Source organism: Dermacentor albipictus, chromosome 4, assembly GCF_038994185.2.
Source record: "Dermacentor albipictus isolate Rhodes 1998 colony chromosome 4, USDA_Dalb.pri_finalv2, whole genome shotgun sequence".
In the NCBI taxonomy this organism is placed as follows: domain Eukaryota; kingdom Metazoa; phylum Arthropoda; class Arachnida; order Ixodida; family Ixodidae; genus Dermacentor; species Dermacentor albipictus.
In genome coordinates, this window is record NC_091824.1 from 171335261 (window position 1) to 171349879 (window position 14619).

Below are 14619 nucleotides of genomic sequence, written 5' to 3' on the forward strand. Positions count from 1 at the left end.
GTACACGTGTAGCTTTTTCAGCACATAGCAAAGCAACTAAATCGTTGAGAAACGTGTAAACAAGAACATTAGCAACATGCAAACTTGCACAAAAAAGCTGCAAGATGGTGAACAACACGTCTTGACTCACATGCTTGCACTTTTTGTCCCCTTGAATAGCAGCACCTAGCCACTCCTAAAGTAACCCACAGGAGACATTCATACAGTACATGCACAAGAACTAAGAAAATGAAAGGACGTTACCTTTCTTGCTTTTCAGGGACGGCGTAATTCGAACCATTTCTTCACTGGCTATGCAACCTGTGGGAAGAAAACAGCACGGGCCTTTAGTCTTGAAGCAGCAGCTTCCCTTTTGGTCGATCCGCGCTGCCACACAAAAAAAAAAAAATACTGCTGCTTGCGCGACAAGTACAAAAAGTAATATTTCTGGATTGTAGGCATAACAGCAGCGCCTTTACATTCTGTTTCAACATCCAAAATGATCTGCGTTGCTACTTGGCTGTTTGCAAACTAAATATGTTGGGCATCAACAATAGACTTGACATCTCATAACAGAAGGTAAAAAAATTCACTGTCGATTCACCAATGCGAAATTTGAGCGCAGCTCTATACGTGTTTTTATTTTGTGATATAATGGCTGGCGCAGACGATCTGCCTCGTGCGGCATGTTGCAAATGGAGTGAAGTGTGGTGCGACTGCCTTGCTAATCTAAAGATTGCAAGTCCAATGCGAAGGCAATGAGTGGGCGCAATTCACAGCAGCCGCCACCGACAGACCTCCCAGATGATGCGCCTTACTCTGGTGCCATCTCGTAGCCATTGTCACCATACAAGGCTTTTCTTTCACCCTTTCGCCATACCCTCTTCCTCTGCTCTCCGCTTCGCATCTTTCATCCCCCACTGCGCTCCTTCGCTTGTTTACACTGACGCTCGCCGCAGGAACAGGCGCCTGAGAGCTGTGCTCTAAAAATTAGGTAAATAAGCAAAATGGCTTGAAACCACTTTGTGCAATTTCAATTATTTGTACTGTTCAGCCACACTACAATGTATACAGCCCAAGGTGCCAGCTAGCTTCATTTTAAAGAGTTTACAGGACCAGCTGCAACTGACTAGCATTTGAAGATGTTGGTTATGGAATCCCACAAGCAGCGTTTGCAAGATTGTTGAATACAGAAATGCACTACATTTTAAGAACTTGTACCAAGCAAGAAATCCACATTCCAATCAACTTCCCGAGAGTGTTCGATGAATCAAATGGAGCCACCTTGGGGCTCTTTGCCCGGATGCAGGTTTTGTGCATTTAAGGACGGCAAAATTTCACAAGCGTGGTATCCAGTGCAATTTTTGTGCCACTACAAAGTTTATCTTTGGTCACTGTGCTTTCTTCTGATGTACAGGCTGCTAAAAACTGCAACTATGCTAAACACCTGCGTGAAAGATGCGACGAAAATGTGCGTGCCATTCAGAATAGTAGATAGCTGGGCTTGTTGGTATGAACACATTCTTTAGCAAACAGCGCGAATAACGGGACACAGGAAAGAAGCACACTACACAGCACCTGTGTCATGCGCCTCTTTTCTGCGTCCCGTTATTTGCGCTGTTTGCTGAAGCTGAAGAATGTGCATGTCATGCTTTCTAGATGTTTTCCCATCACTACATCAGTGCACAGGTGAAACTAACCACCCGTGCGACCTCGGAGGTACACTAAAAAAAAAAAAAAAAACACTCAAGTTAGGCTTGACTGATTACACTTTTCTAAAGGCAAAGTTATGACTTGGTCAAAGGTGGCGAGGCACAGTGAGTCAAAGAGCAACATCAAGTTCCCGCCACCCTTCCCTTCAGTTTCAGAGAGTGCAGCCGTGTCGGGCCAAGACTAGTTATTAAAGACAGTTAATGTACACCGTTTGCAACATTGCAAGATTCATGAAGGTGGTAGTGACCAAATGCTGCACCAAGAAGGGCCAATTCCTGTTGTGGCAAGGAGGTGTTCTTTTTAAAAACGCAGTCGGCCTTCCCAATTTGGTTTGTACTTGGACTTGTAGCTCCACTGGCTCTTTGCTAATCTCTCTCTCTTTCTTTTTCTTGTGTGTGTGTGGGGGGGGGAGGGTAGGCGAGAGGGCAGATTCAGGTACCACTCCAAGCCTTAAAGATGTTGTGGCCTGGACAAGAATTCAAACTTGGGGCCCTGAGTATAGGAACTCTACTCTACCTCTACTCAACTTCACTGCATTCTGCCAGTACTAACACATGGGCCAGGAACTTGAAGATTAACCATGAAGCTTGAGAAGTAAACGACCATGCAACGAGCGATGGAAACCAGAATGGCAGGTATATTGTTAAAAGACGGGAAGACAGCGGTATGGGTTAGAGAACAAATGGGGGTCGCAGAAATTCTAGTTGAGACTTGAAAGGAAAAAATAGAGTTGGGCAGGCTGCATAATGCATAGGCCAGATAACCAATGGTCCTTTAGAGCTACAGAATGGATACATGGAGAAGAGAAACACAGTAGAGACAAGCAGAGAACTATATCGTGTCATGTAATAAAAAATTTGCATGCACAAGAATGGAGTCAGCAGATACAAGGCAAGGGTAACTAAAGATTGCTAGGAGAGGCTTTCATTCTGCAGTAAACATAACACAATCTGGAGATGTTGATGATGACTGCATTAAAAACTAAAAACTTCCCAGCTAAAGTATTCAAGCATAAGAAAATATTGCTAAGCTGCAACATCATCCATTGGCCTAATTGGTTCCAAGGAGGGCACAGAAAATAAAAAAGGGACATCTGGTTTTAGTTCTATACACAAATGCCACTTTGATGTGCATAGCAAATGACAGCAGAACTTCGGAACTAATTTAGAAGCCTTGTCTACCTTTCCAATAGCATCTGCACATAACTGAATATGTTACAAGAAAAAACCTTACAAATGACAGAAGCCATCAGCACACACAAAGAAAGTCAATGGATAATATGCCTTTGTTTTCTAGATACCATGTCAGGATTCTTTCACATATACTGTGGCCTTGGTGTTTATAGCAACTTGCGATTTTGCCCACTTACCGCAACTCTTTTTTTTTTTTTGCTCAGATTTCAGTGCAAGACACACTCTACATTAAAATACTTGGCTTTCTTGCTTGATTGGTTTGCACCAGAGAAAAAATAAAAACACTTGTTACATGTGCACTTCACCACCAGAGAAGCAGAGACTTGGAAATGTTTCAGAGCCTGTTGGAAACAATGCCATGATGAAACAGAAAGGCAAAGATGCCATGCGTTTTACTGAATGATGCAGACCAAGAAATTTAATCTTATAGCATAATCAGACAAAAAAAAGCAGCAACAACTACAAAACCTTCTGCTAAGGTTGTTAAAATAAAAAATGGGGTAACTGCACATACACTGCAATTCAGTAATGGGTGGAACACCCGAATGGCTGACTTGAACCTGACCAAAGCAGCCTGGCAGTATGTAAGACTTGCATGCGAAGACAGCACACTGGCCACTGCCTGCCAATGAATTGGCAATACCAGAGCAAAAGTGTGCCAATGTATGTACATTTTGGCGACATTTACATGTCGGTTGCAAAGCACCACCTGCGTTCCCCTCACAAGGCATTCTGAGAGTCGATGATGCTGCAACCAACAGCTAGAGCAGTGACACCTGCCACTCAGTGTGGCTGCCTTCCAGGCCTGATGTCATTAAGGCTTGGACTCCAGCTGTGAGCTGGTAGGTTGCAGCTGCAATGAGACTATACGTCCCATGCAGACTTGTTCTGTTCCACTTTTTTTTTTGGCCCTAGTATGAGAGTGCATGTTCTGTGTCATGAGACATCAGGCTTCTGGGGAAGAACATCACGATTGGTGGATAAGCCAGTTGCTTGGTTACATCAGCATGACTTAATAATACGTATAAGAACAAGAAGCAGAGCCAAGCAACCCTTAATATCTCTGCAAAGAATAACAGAATGAAAAGTAGGGATAGATGGTGGTTCAAAAGACTACACGACCACTGACAATTACACAGCAAGAAATTTAAACATGATTTTGTAAAGACCACTGACAATTACACAGCAAGAAATTTAAACATGATTTTGTAAAGCTTTCTTGAGGTGAATCTTGTAAGCTTATACTCGAGCAGTTGCTCCTGTACCAGATAAAATTTTAAGACACATTCATACATAGCTAGTCATGCATCTGTGTTGATATTGGCTACTCTGAGGCAATGTGAACAAAGCATTGACATTTTTTGAGTGTTCTAGTGTGGCCACACTGCATGGCCTGTTGTACAGGGATTTCCAAATGGACTTACATATTACTGAATCTGTAACAAGAAAGGCTTTGAAACCATTTTGCACTTGTTTATCTCCTTGCTTTAATCAATCACAAAAACATTACAATGAAAGTCATCCTTAATTTACAAGCGAGTGCTTATGCTACATTTCATGTCAGCAAGCCTGTCAATGGAATGGACTTCGACTTCATGCATTAGTTTTACATTTAGCCCTCAGGCTGTCAGAATAGTTAATAGGCTAGAAAACTGGTTTAACCCCCAATAATTTGCCACGAGATTGGCTCAGTAGACGTGCATGACGAACCAGCCAATGAATAATCGAAAAGTTTTGAGGCAACTACTCCGCACGTATCTGCAAGGCTGCGATGTATGCACCACATCTTCAGCTTTATAGACCATCCAATTACCTGTCGTATTTTAAAGCAACGTTCGTTATCTGGTGCTGCGGCTCGGAGATGCGCTTATCGCAATGAAACGTGGCGTTTATTTGTACAGCGCAGCGCTCAGCCAGCCACCGAGGGAACCATGCAAAAAGAAAACGTTTAGCGATTTACACAGGTTGACACCGCTTCCAAGTAAACCCCTCTACGTTTCGACCGAGAGAAGCACTTTGAACTTTTCCAACTATGCCAACGCATTTGAAAGCTGCCTCATCCTAACGGGCTCAGCAACTCTGCAAACCGCAGAGCGTCGACAGCAATGAATAATCTCTGTTACGAAGCCATCAACTGTCACGATATGCGTATGCCGACACACCAGCACCCGTGACTTTCAGTGACAACAGCGTGACACACAGGAAAACAGGCAACGCATAACGCCACGGTGAAGTGACTCGTCCACCCTCGCATGAGACCGAAAGCAGGCCGCGATTACCGCGACTTTCCTGCTTGCACCGGTTCAATATGCCACATCCCGTACACATGGAGGTAAAAACCAGCCTGCATCCAGCTGGTACACGGCGCCTTCAAACACCACGTCCGCAACTCGGAGAGCACCTTCCCGTTCGGCTCATCTTCCTCTGACATGACACTCTGCAATGGTGTCGTGCTCCAATTGCGTGCACTGCTAAAAGCCACGTGTACGCGAGCCGATTGGCATGCACGACCATCGAAGGGCAGCCGGCGATACTCACTGCCGCTGTAGTCCCAGAAAGGCACGCTGCCATCCTTCTGCGCTAGGTATGGTCCCTTGAAGCTGTACTTGTACTCGAACTTGCGGTGGCCGATGTTCGCCGTGCACGAGCATAGCGCTAGTAGCGCTAAAACAACGAACCATAGGCAGCTCGTAGACGCTGCCATCCTGCTGTGCTGTCGGCCGACCCGTCAGTCTCGCCGCCGCCGCCAGCAGGGCCGATTCACAGGTTCACACGTACGCGCTAGCTCCGCACAAAAAATTACAGCGATTGCATTTGCCATGCAGAACTAATGTGGTATTTGATAAATGCAAGAATACTCTGTATTTTATAAATTATTATTTTTGCTAAGGTGTCAGCTTCTATTTCTTTTTTTTTTCATACTCTCACGCATCTATATGGCTATATGCGAACCTGCTATTGTAACTTCGCGGTTTGTTTTGTTGATGCGCTTGTTTTCAAAACCGCGTTGGCGTGCTCGTACACGTGGTTCTATGTGGTTCCTTCGTTAACATGCCGTGCGTGAAGCTCTGAAACATGGAAAAGACAGAGTACCTCTCAAGCTGCGCCCAGTTTCTATCAGAATTCTCTTGGGTCTGCAACTCTCGCATGACAGACTTGCTCATTGCCGGCACACTGGACGCGGTACCTGCTGAGGTAGCACACACGGCTTGCGTGCAGTGGCACTTACGCCAAGCTTTAGTGACAGCGCGCGGCTGCTATACGGATGTTGAATAAACTGAGCATTCTGGTTCCTACTGCCCTTGGGTTAGATCGGGAGGGTTGCTCGAAAGCAGATATTGAACTTAGCCCGCTATTTTGCGTCCTTTTGTCGATGTGTCACACATATGTGCAAAACGTGCCGTTTGCTATCGTACTTTTACGTGGCAGCCTTACTGCAAACTATTTTTAACTAAACGGTAAACGGGATTTAATCCAGTGTAGACTACACGCCTTATTCACCTGCTCATATAAGCAAAATGATAAAATACAAACGTAATGATACGTAATTTGCTAATGTGTACGAGTGCAAAAGCTGAATTGAAGGTTTATTAATTATAACTCTCATAAGTAACTAAAGCGAGAAACGGCAAGACTGCACGATATGTTCATCAGCCACCTTTAAACTTTGCAAATTACAGTTTTAAATCATAGAGTTGCTTAAACCCATGAGCCGAACTGAATTTTTGTAGCACATATGGCCTTACTCTAATCTTAATAGCAGTGATAATGAGCCTGAGTATCTGCTTTTGCCATCATTGTCAAAATGCACTCACATGCTATAATGGTTGTTTATATGATGAACCAAAAGGGAAAGAACTGGAGCATCGTATCAAGTGTGTAAGTTTTTATGTGACGGATTCTTCTTCCAGTCACGCCATTAGTTTGTTTATCATTGTACATACCCCTTGTATATCAACTTCATGCATGAAGTTAGCCAGAAAACTTATAGCTCCTTTAGTTTTGAGTATGTCACCTTGTCTATTTAGTCAGTCATTTCCCTCATTAGCTATTTGTACAACTTTTGAACAAAGCAGCCCTTTAAGATGCAGGCTGAAATGCCTGGGCACTGCAGGCACTTTGCCATGTTACATTTGGTTGATGCTGACTGCCAGATAGAACAACGCCTTATTATCTTGCAATTTTCAACATTGAGAAGAATGTGAAAAAGAAGAGCTTGACTTTATAATAGCAACCATGCAATTCACTAGAATCTAGCTGCGATAAGAGTGCCCTTAGCTTGTTTTTGCAGCTGCTCATCATCATGCGATCGACTAGTACATATGTACAATGTAGTTATCCATTGGATAATAACTTGTTTATACAGTGGTATATGTAAGTGGTGTCCAGGCATTGAGCACGTAAAATTTAAGCTACAGTGTTCAAGCTGTTCCATCTTGCTACTTTCACTACCATGTCGAGATGCTGCAATACACTTGGAGTGAATTTCATTACATTATTGCAATGCTAAACATTGTGGTGTGGCAGGTGGTTTAGCATTTAACAACATTTACCAATTTTCTGTGACAGGATATTTCTTGCTATCAAGTTTGCTTGCAATGTGCCATTGTATACATAGCTGCCGAACTAATATCCCACTAGGACATAAATAAACACTAAAATTATGTGTAGCTGTACCCATACTTGTACAAACGAAAATGAAAGTAAAACTGTTGTAGTTTCCTTGAAAACGCTGACTTTTAACCAAGAGGGTGATTGGCTAAGGTTTTGATGCAGGGACACAGCTTTTTGAAGCCTTACAACATTAAAAAAAAAAGAAAGAACAAGAAAGGAATTCATAAATGAAAGAACAATTATATATAATGCTGAAAAACAAAGTACTAATATACTGTAAAAATAAAATGAGAATGAAAATTTAAAGTTAGCCTTCTGGTATGTGACAAGCAAAATCAAGGAAGCAGAGGTACATCTCTTTTTGAGCATGACTCAAGGGTGCTTACATGGAATAGAAGTGGGTTCAAATATTTTCTTTTTTCAGTCAGAAATAGCCAGCAGGAGAGGATCAAGTGTTCCAAATATTTAACTGTCCCACATGAATTGCAAATACCCAATGTGTGCTTACACTAGCTCAAAAGGGTAGCTTGAGGTGGACAGGGCACATTTTCATTTTTTCTTCAGGATACACAGCTCAGAAAAGTATGTCACTCTGAACTCTGCTCCTTCATATAGTTTGTAACTGCTCCTGAGGCCTGGCCAAACGAGCCAAACGGCCTTTGCTTTGGTACAGTATTGCAGTCAAGGTAAATTGGCTTTACAGTGTTGAGGCACCCCACATGGTTATTTTGAAGGACTGTTGTGTCTGCAAGGACACTGGACGTTCAGGCAGGATGTTTTCTGGCTCCTACTGGAGTTTCTAGGTGATGTGGATGTAAGTTGTGAGTGGTAACATTTAGCAGACTCATTTAACGGTGTTGTGTCATAAGAGTAGGTGGGCTCACATGGCACTGTGCGCTGGAAGGCTGAGGAGTTGCCGCTTGTGCTCTGCTCTGCATCCCTGTGTGCATCGCCTGCATGTGCGTTTTGCACTGTGCACTGAATGAGGGTACACGGAACAATGTACCTATACATTATAAATTTATTAAAAGTGCCGAAAGGCAATGCTGGAGCATATCAATTGCCAGCGATTCCAGCAAGGCTAGATCTGTGTGCAACCAACATTCCCCTCCTTTTCTTCTTCCAACACGACAATACCTAAATTATATCCAGTATTTGTTTTAAGCATATATTCATTACATGCTGATATCGGTGGGAAATATTTTGTTGATGTCATTATATCCAACAATTCGTTATATTGAGGTACAAGTTACTAACAACTTTTGAAAGAACTTAATGGTGCACTGCAAGTGTATACATAGCATGGAAATAGATAAAATGTATAACTGCAGTGTAGAGTTCTGAAACCGAAGGCTCTTTAGTTTCCATAAGCTGCCTCCTTACTGCTTCAGAATTATTTGCACAGTGTGGGTGAGGCGCAGCCTGAGGCACATTGCAGCCATTGGCAGAGCACCCCCACCCCTGAGAAGGCTGGCACTTAAGCACTCACAGTACTGAGCATGCATTGAGCCTCCCCTTTGTTTCTGCATACTCTGATGAGGGGCCCTCCGTGGACGCTGCCCTGTGTTTGCCCCTAACTTCAACACAAATTTGGCAGTTGGAGAAGATAAGATTGATGGTTTGAGTTGTCTGGCAAGTGACATGGCTTCACAGATGCAATGTAAATATGTCACCAAGTGCTAATCTGACTGCGTTGGTTCACTTTACAGTGGGTGAATCACCTAGACAAGCTTTCTAGTGAAGAACTTGGCAAGGTGCCCTTTGGACTAATCAAGGTAAGCTGGCTTAACTAATTGCATCAATAATTTGGTTGAATTTAAATGCAGCTCCAGCTGCAGTAGGATGCAGCAATATTTAAGTACAAAGAAAAGTTTACCCCACAGTAAAAATAAAAGGTTTTCCTTAAAGGGAGAATCAAAAAGAGAAAAGTTATCAAGTTGCTTTTAATGAACTAATTGAATGTCGGGAATAAAAACAAAGAAGTTAGATTGTGCACATTGAGGCACCCTAAGTGTGTGGCAAAGCAACACCACCTAGAGGAAAGTTTACGTGGCGTTGAACAAAGTGGGGAAGGTAAAAGGAGGCAAAGCATTGCGGAGGAGGAGGGTAGGTAGAGGCATGCTGGGTTGACCTCTTCTGGCAGTTGCTACGGGTTCTGTGTGTGCTATGGGCGTGACATACCCGGTGCGTCTTGTGATCGAGAGGCTGAGCTAGAAGGACGAAGCAGCGACGCAAGGGTGGCAGGCAGAGCGCAAGTCGACCAATCCCGAAGTCGTCATCAAGCGCTGGGCATGAGCTGAACAAGTCCGGCAAAAATCGGGTTTGCCGTGCCCAGGAGACTCGAGAAAAGGAAGAAAGGGAAAATTAATAGCGTGAATGCAACACTACCAAAATTGCTTGAAATATTAACGACTGCATTTCTTTGCCTTACCATCTTTTGGCACTTTACACTTTGTGAAAATCGAAAAACGGACATAAAACTTACAAAATAAAAAATAAGCCTTGAAAAAATTGACGCACTTACACACAGTTAAAGCATTTTGAAACATTCTATGCGAAATGCACGAAAAGGGAATAGCACCCACATGCTTGCGCGTAACCCACGTTCACGAAGTGAAACGTCACTGTAACTTTTTATTTTTTGGAGTGAAAATGTAATCTATTTCACTAACTCTACAAAGATTTTTAAAAAATTGCCTTGTACTACCTGTCTCCCTGACCACTTGGAAAGCAAAAAAGAGCAACTTGTATGTAAAATCTGCTACGGTTTAACAGGGTCAGCATTATATGGTTCTTTTCACAGAGTGATTGGCCTTCCAGCCTTCAGTCTTTTGTATCTCGTGCTATGGAACTGGGAGAAGCTCGCTTTCTGGAGCCACCTTCTGAGCTGGTTGCAAAGAAGACAGTGCTGGCCCCTGCTTGGCGTCAAGGCCTGACACCCAAGAAGCAGTTGGAGCTGGAGTGGCTTGCCACTCTGGTGGCAGACACTTGCATTGCAGCGCAATGCGGAAGGGTCTTAGATGTTGGTGCTGGTTTGGTAAGCAGTAATTCTTGTGCATTTTCTTACAATACCACCAGGAGGGAAACTGGTATCTCAGCCTGTGCAAGTTTCTTTATAGGGCAATGTGACACCAGGAAAATCCCTGAACATGGAATATTTGGCTTGTTCTGAACATGGCTAGGCCCAAGAAATGGTGATAGCATTGCAAATGATGCATTCTTAAAAGTATTCATAAAGAATTTTGGTTCTCTAGTAATACATCTTGCATGTATGTCTTTTATGCAAACCAAAGTGTTTGATTAAAACCAGTGCACAAGGAGTGCAGACCTTTCTGCTTTTCCTACAAATTTATTGACCCACTGGAGGTATGGTTCACTTTTGATATAACTGTATGTTGTAGCATATGCATGCAGTTGTGTTCAATTAAAAAAATTATATGAACATAAACATAGCATCTCACGGACTGTTCTAGCTAGTACTAGCTCGACCACTGTGACAGATGAAACACGATGTCAGGCAAGTCTTCAAGGCGTCCTGGCTGTTCAAGAAAGATGTTAATATGAAGCTCTCATTTACTGGCATATTGCAGGCATACAACAGCAGGGCTGCGCCACTCTTCCATCTAGGTGCATGTAAGAAAAAAAAAACTGCACTATATAGTTCTGGGCTGCTGTTAGTCAGACCTCGACATAACAAACCTCAATTTAATGAAATTTGCGATGTAATGCACTATCTTTATTTCCCAATATTAGTCCCATTGAAAACCATTTATTCTTTCGTGATTTAACATAGTAATTTCATGACAGGGTTTCGATTTAACAAAGTTTTTGACCACTTCAGGCATGTAGTTGGAGCCTGTATGCTTGGTAAATCTAGCAAAATTTATGAAAATGTAATCCGAGGAAAAAACAGCCGTCGAAGTGTGCATGCTGGGATGCAGTATGCAGAAAATAGCGCTGTGCCATTCGCCACATAACAACTTGTGGAGGCCATGGCATGCTCCGAGTACGGAGAAACATGAGCTGATGACTCCTTCAGCGTAAGGGAGCTAAGGAAGGGGCGAGCGCACGTTAACGTGATCAAGCAGTGTGCGCTGAAGCGAGAACGGGGGCAGGGGACACACGCCTTTCCACCCTCTCCCCTGGCACGCATGCCTCCTCTCCTCCACTCTTGCTGTAGCTGTGCATGGCTGTCCATATGTAGGCCGTGCACCATTGGAGGTAGTCTTCAGCAAGTGCAAAGGTGAGTCAGGATGTCTAGTGCCCTCATGCGTGTTTTGTTCCCACACATCTAGTGCTGTTGGTCGCGTAATCTTAAGTTTCTGAGGCACAGTGCGAAGCATTTGCTCACATTGTGACAGCGAGTCTTCTTGGTCATCAAGTGAGATCTTTGGCTCAGCGCGCATGACACCGATTAAACTACAAACATTACTCTAGTGTAGCCTGCTATCGCCATGAAAGCTCCACATTTCTGGCAAAATGGCAACATTTTTTTCTTTTTTTAAGTACGATATATATCTTTTTGCACTTTTGTTATTTATGCGAGGGTGTCATCTGATGACGGCTGTGGGCATTAAGCGTAGTCAGCCATAGCGTCTAGGATTTACAGTGATGCAACATGCTAATCTTGGGTGCCGTGAGCCACACCAATGCATTTCTCTTGGTGCAAGCTGCACTGTGCACACTAGGGCTTGTAACCATGCTATTGTGGCCCGACCTTCTTGTGACTTGTTTATAAGTAATTACTGACAAGATAGCATGCACCAGGAATGTTCTGGGAATTTGTGAAATTATTTTTACGATTGAAACTTGGAAACCTCTAAATTAATGAAATTCGTGTTTTAACGAAGTTTTTCGTAGCAAGTACAACTTCGTTATATTGAGATTGATTATTCCTCTCCACATATCTCAGCATGCCAGTTTCGCGAGATACCATCAACTAAAGAATCACAGACACTAGACAGATAATCTGCATTCATAACCTTTGTGTTTGACACGTGAAATGAACGCAACTAGTCATACATTTTGTTCAGGCACCTGTGCACACACCACGCCATGCCCGAGATAAACCACTATCATGAAACCCCTGTGTACTGGCCATGTCATCTGCACATAAGTTGGCAAATGACATGGTAATATAATGGCCGCTTTCATTTATATGTGACAACTGGTCCAAAAAAGGCTATCAGTTGGTGTTGCTCTCATGGTGGATTTTTAATGAACTTCAACTTCGTGGACCAGCACAAAAAGCCCATGCTATCTTTGGGCAATTCCAAAACTCAAGAGTTTATGAACTCTGACCCAGAGGACTCCAGTGTAGTGACAATGACATGTGTTCATAATGGTAGTGACAAAGAGGCCATTTCACTTGTAGAACCACCTGGAAAACCAATATGCACAGGCACCAGCTGACATACCACTTTGCGTGGTTCCATGTTTCAAGGAATATCTTTAAAAAAGGTCTCCTGGTGTGCACAAAACAAATTTAAAGTGTCTTTCTTTGCAACACAATTACTAAGATTTAATTTTTCCTTAGTAAGATGCTAAATACTCTACTTAAAATCATAGTATAACTGTGCATTTTAGAGTGCAGCTCCTAGGCACCCGTTCCTATGGCGAGCGTTGGCATCCTTGGTGTAACCGGGCGAGCGAGTGCAGCGGGTGCTGAAAGAGGGTGGTAGCGAAGAGAGTGCAAGGAGGAGGGCATGGCGACGTGAGAAGAAAAGCGTAGTGCCATGCAAGGCGGGACCTGCGGCAACAATGGCTACAAGATGGTGCCAGAGCAGCGTGCATCGTCTGTTCACAGATGACGCCACCGTTACCATATATGGAAGCAAAGCGCTGCAGGAGCAGAGGTCTGTCTGCGGTGGCTGCTGTGAATCGCTCAGACGCGTCGTCCACGTGCTGCCTCTTGCACTCCTGATTAGTCGTGCCACACTTGTTGCGTTTGCAACATGCCGCACAAGACAGATTGTCCACACCAGCTAACATGAAATGAAATGAAAACACACTAGAGCTGCCCTCAAATTTCACATTAGGGAGTATCGTAATTGTCGTTGAATTTGTTTGTTTGTTTGTTTGTTTGTTTAGCACTGGGATCAAGACAATTTATAAAATGTTCACCAACTTATTTCCAATAAGTATGATTTCGATTTAAAGCCTGCTAATGAGTCACTTAAAGAGAAACTGAATTGGTTCACCTTGAAAAAAACTCCAGCACACAGTGGGCGGAAATGCTGGAATTGCATGGCATTTGAAGGGTTAATAAATAAGCAGTTACCATTACCTTGCGTATATCGTGAAAATGTTCAAAGAACATTTATGTTTTTGCTGTGTTATTGCATTTTGGGAAGCAGATATTATGAACACATGCTGGAAGCTTTCAGCATTGCCTCACTTGAGGTCCGTTAAAAATGTTGCAATCACACACTTTATTCAAAATTTCATGCACTCTGATTTTGTACAATAATCTTGCGTTTCTCGCATAAAATTCAGGTCAGGCTTACACAATTCCTGACATATCTTTATTTCTGCAACATTCGAATTCTCTAACCTACATCTTATCTTAAAACGATTTGTGTCTAGTCATTTTTATTCCTTGTACTGATGCTATTTCTTTCTTTCTTTATTTGTCAATACTGTAGGCCTCATCAGGCCCTGTACAGGATAGGGCACACAATAAATAAATACATCAAAATTTAATATTACAACATTTCTTACCTGTTTAGACTGTGCTTCATTATCAAGCAGCTCAGCTGTTCATAGACCACATTCATTAATTGAAATGCATGCATGTGTATCTGTAATGCAAAGCCAATCTGCAAACAGTAAGAGTTGAGCAGGAGTGTCCAGTATTACAGGGCCACATTAGCCTAATGCAGCTGCACAAAATGTTTATATTATTTGTACACTAACAAAACGATTTCTTTTTTAAAGTTGAATGTATATAGTGTAAAATGCATCACTGTTCAGATGCTAGCTTGTCCTTTGAACAGTGCCTGGCTTGTGTGCATACAGGGCCACTTGGCAAGGGTGCTGCACCACAGGTACGGGTTCACGGTCCTTGGCATCGACTGTGACGCTTCATACTCCCTCAAGGCCCAAGAGCACCTACGACATT

General features: G+C 43.0%; 2 protein-coding genes across 7 annotated transcripts in view; one reads left to right on the top strand and one right to left on the bottom strand.

Moving 5' to 3' along the window:
• Window positions 1-5664, bottom strand: part of ergic53 (protein ERGIC-53) — a 59377-nt gene extending 53713 nt beyond the window's left edge. The window contains exons 1-2 of the mRNA XM_065432512.1: window positions 5424-5664; window positions 244-300 (exon numbers count right to left, since the gene is read on the bottom strand). Coding sequence (XP_065288584.1) covers window positions 244-300; window positions 5424-5589 — 223 coding nt within the window. The 5' untranslated portion in view covers window positions 5590-5664. The remainder of the gene's footprint in view (window positions 1-243; window positions 301-5423) is intronic.
• Window positions 5665-5793: 129 nt separating this feature from the next.
• Window positions 5794-14619, top strand: part of LOC135902444 (methyltransferase-like protein 25B) — a 37265-nt gene continuing 28439 nt past the window's right edge. For 5 of the 6 annotated variants that reach the window (XM_065432513.1, XM_065432517.1, XM_065432514.1 and 2 more), the window contains exons 1-4: window positions 5794-6080; window positions 9209-9274; window positions 10303-10536; window positions 14517-14619. In XM_065432513.1, coding sequence (XP_065288585.1) covers window positions 5961-6080; window positions 9209-9274; window positions 10303-10536; window positions 14517-14619 — 523 coding nt within the window. In that variant the 5' untranslated portion in view covers window positions 5794-5960. Of the gene's footprint in view, window positions 6081-6103; window positions 6765-9208; window positions 9275-10302; window positions 10537-14516 lie in introns of those variants that run through there. The other variant, XM_065432516.2, reaches the window with a different exon arrangement.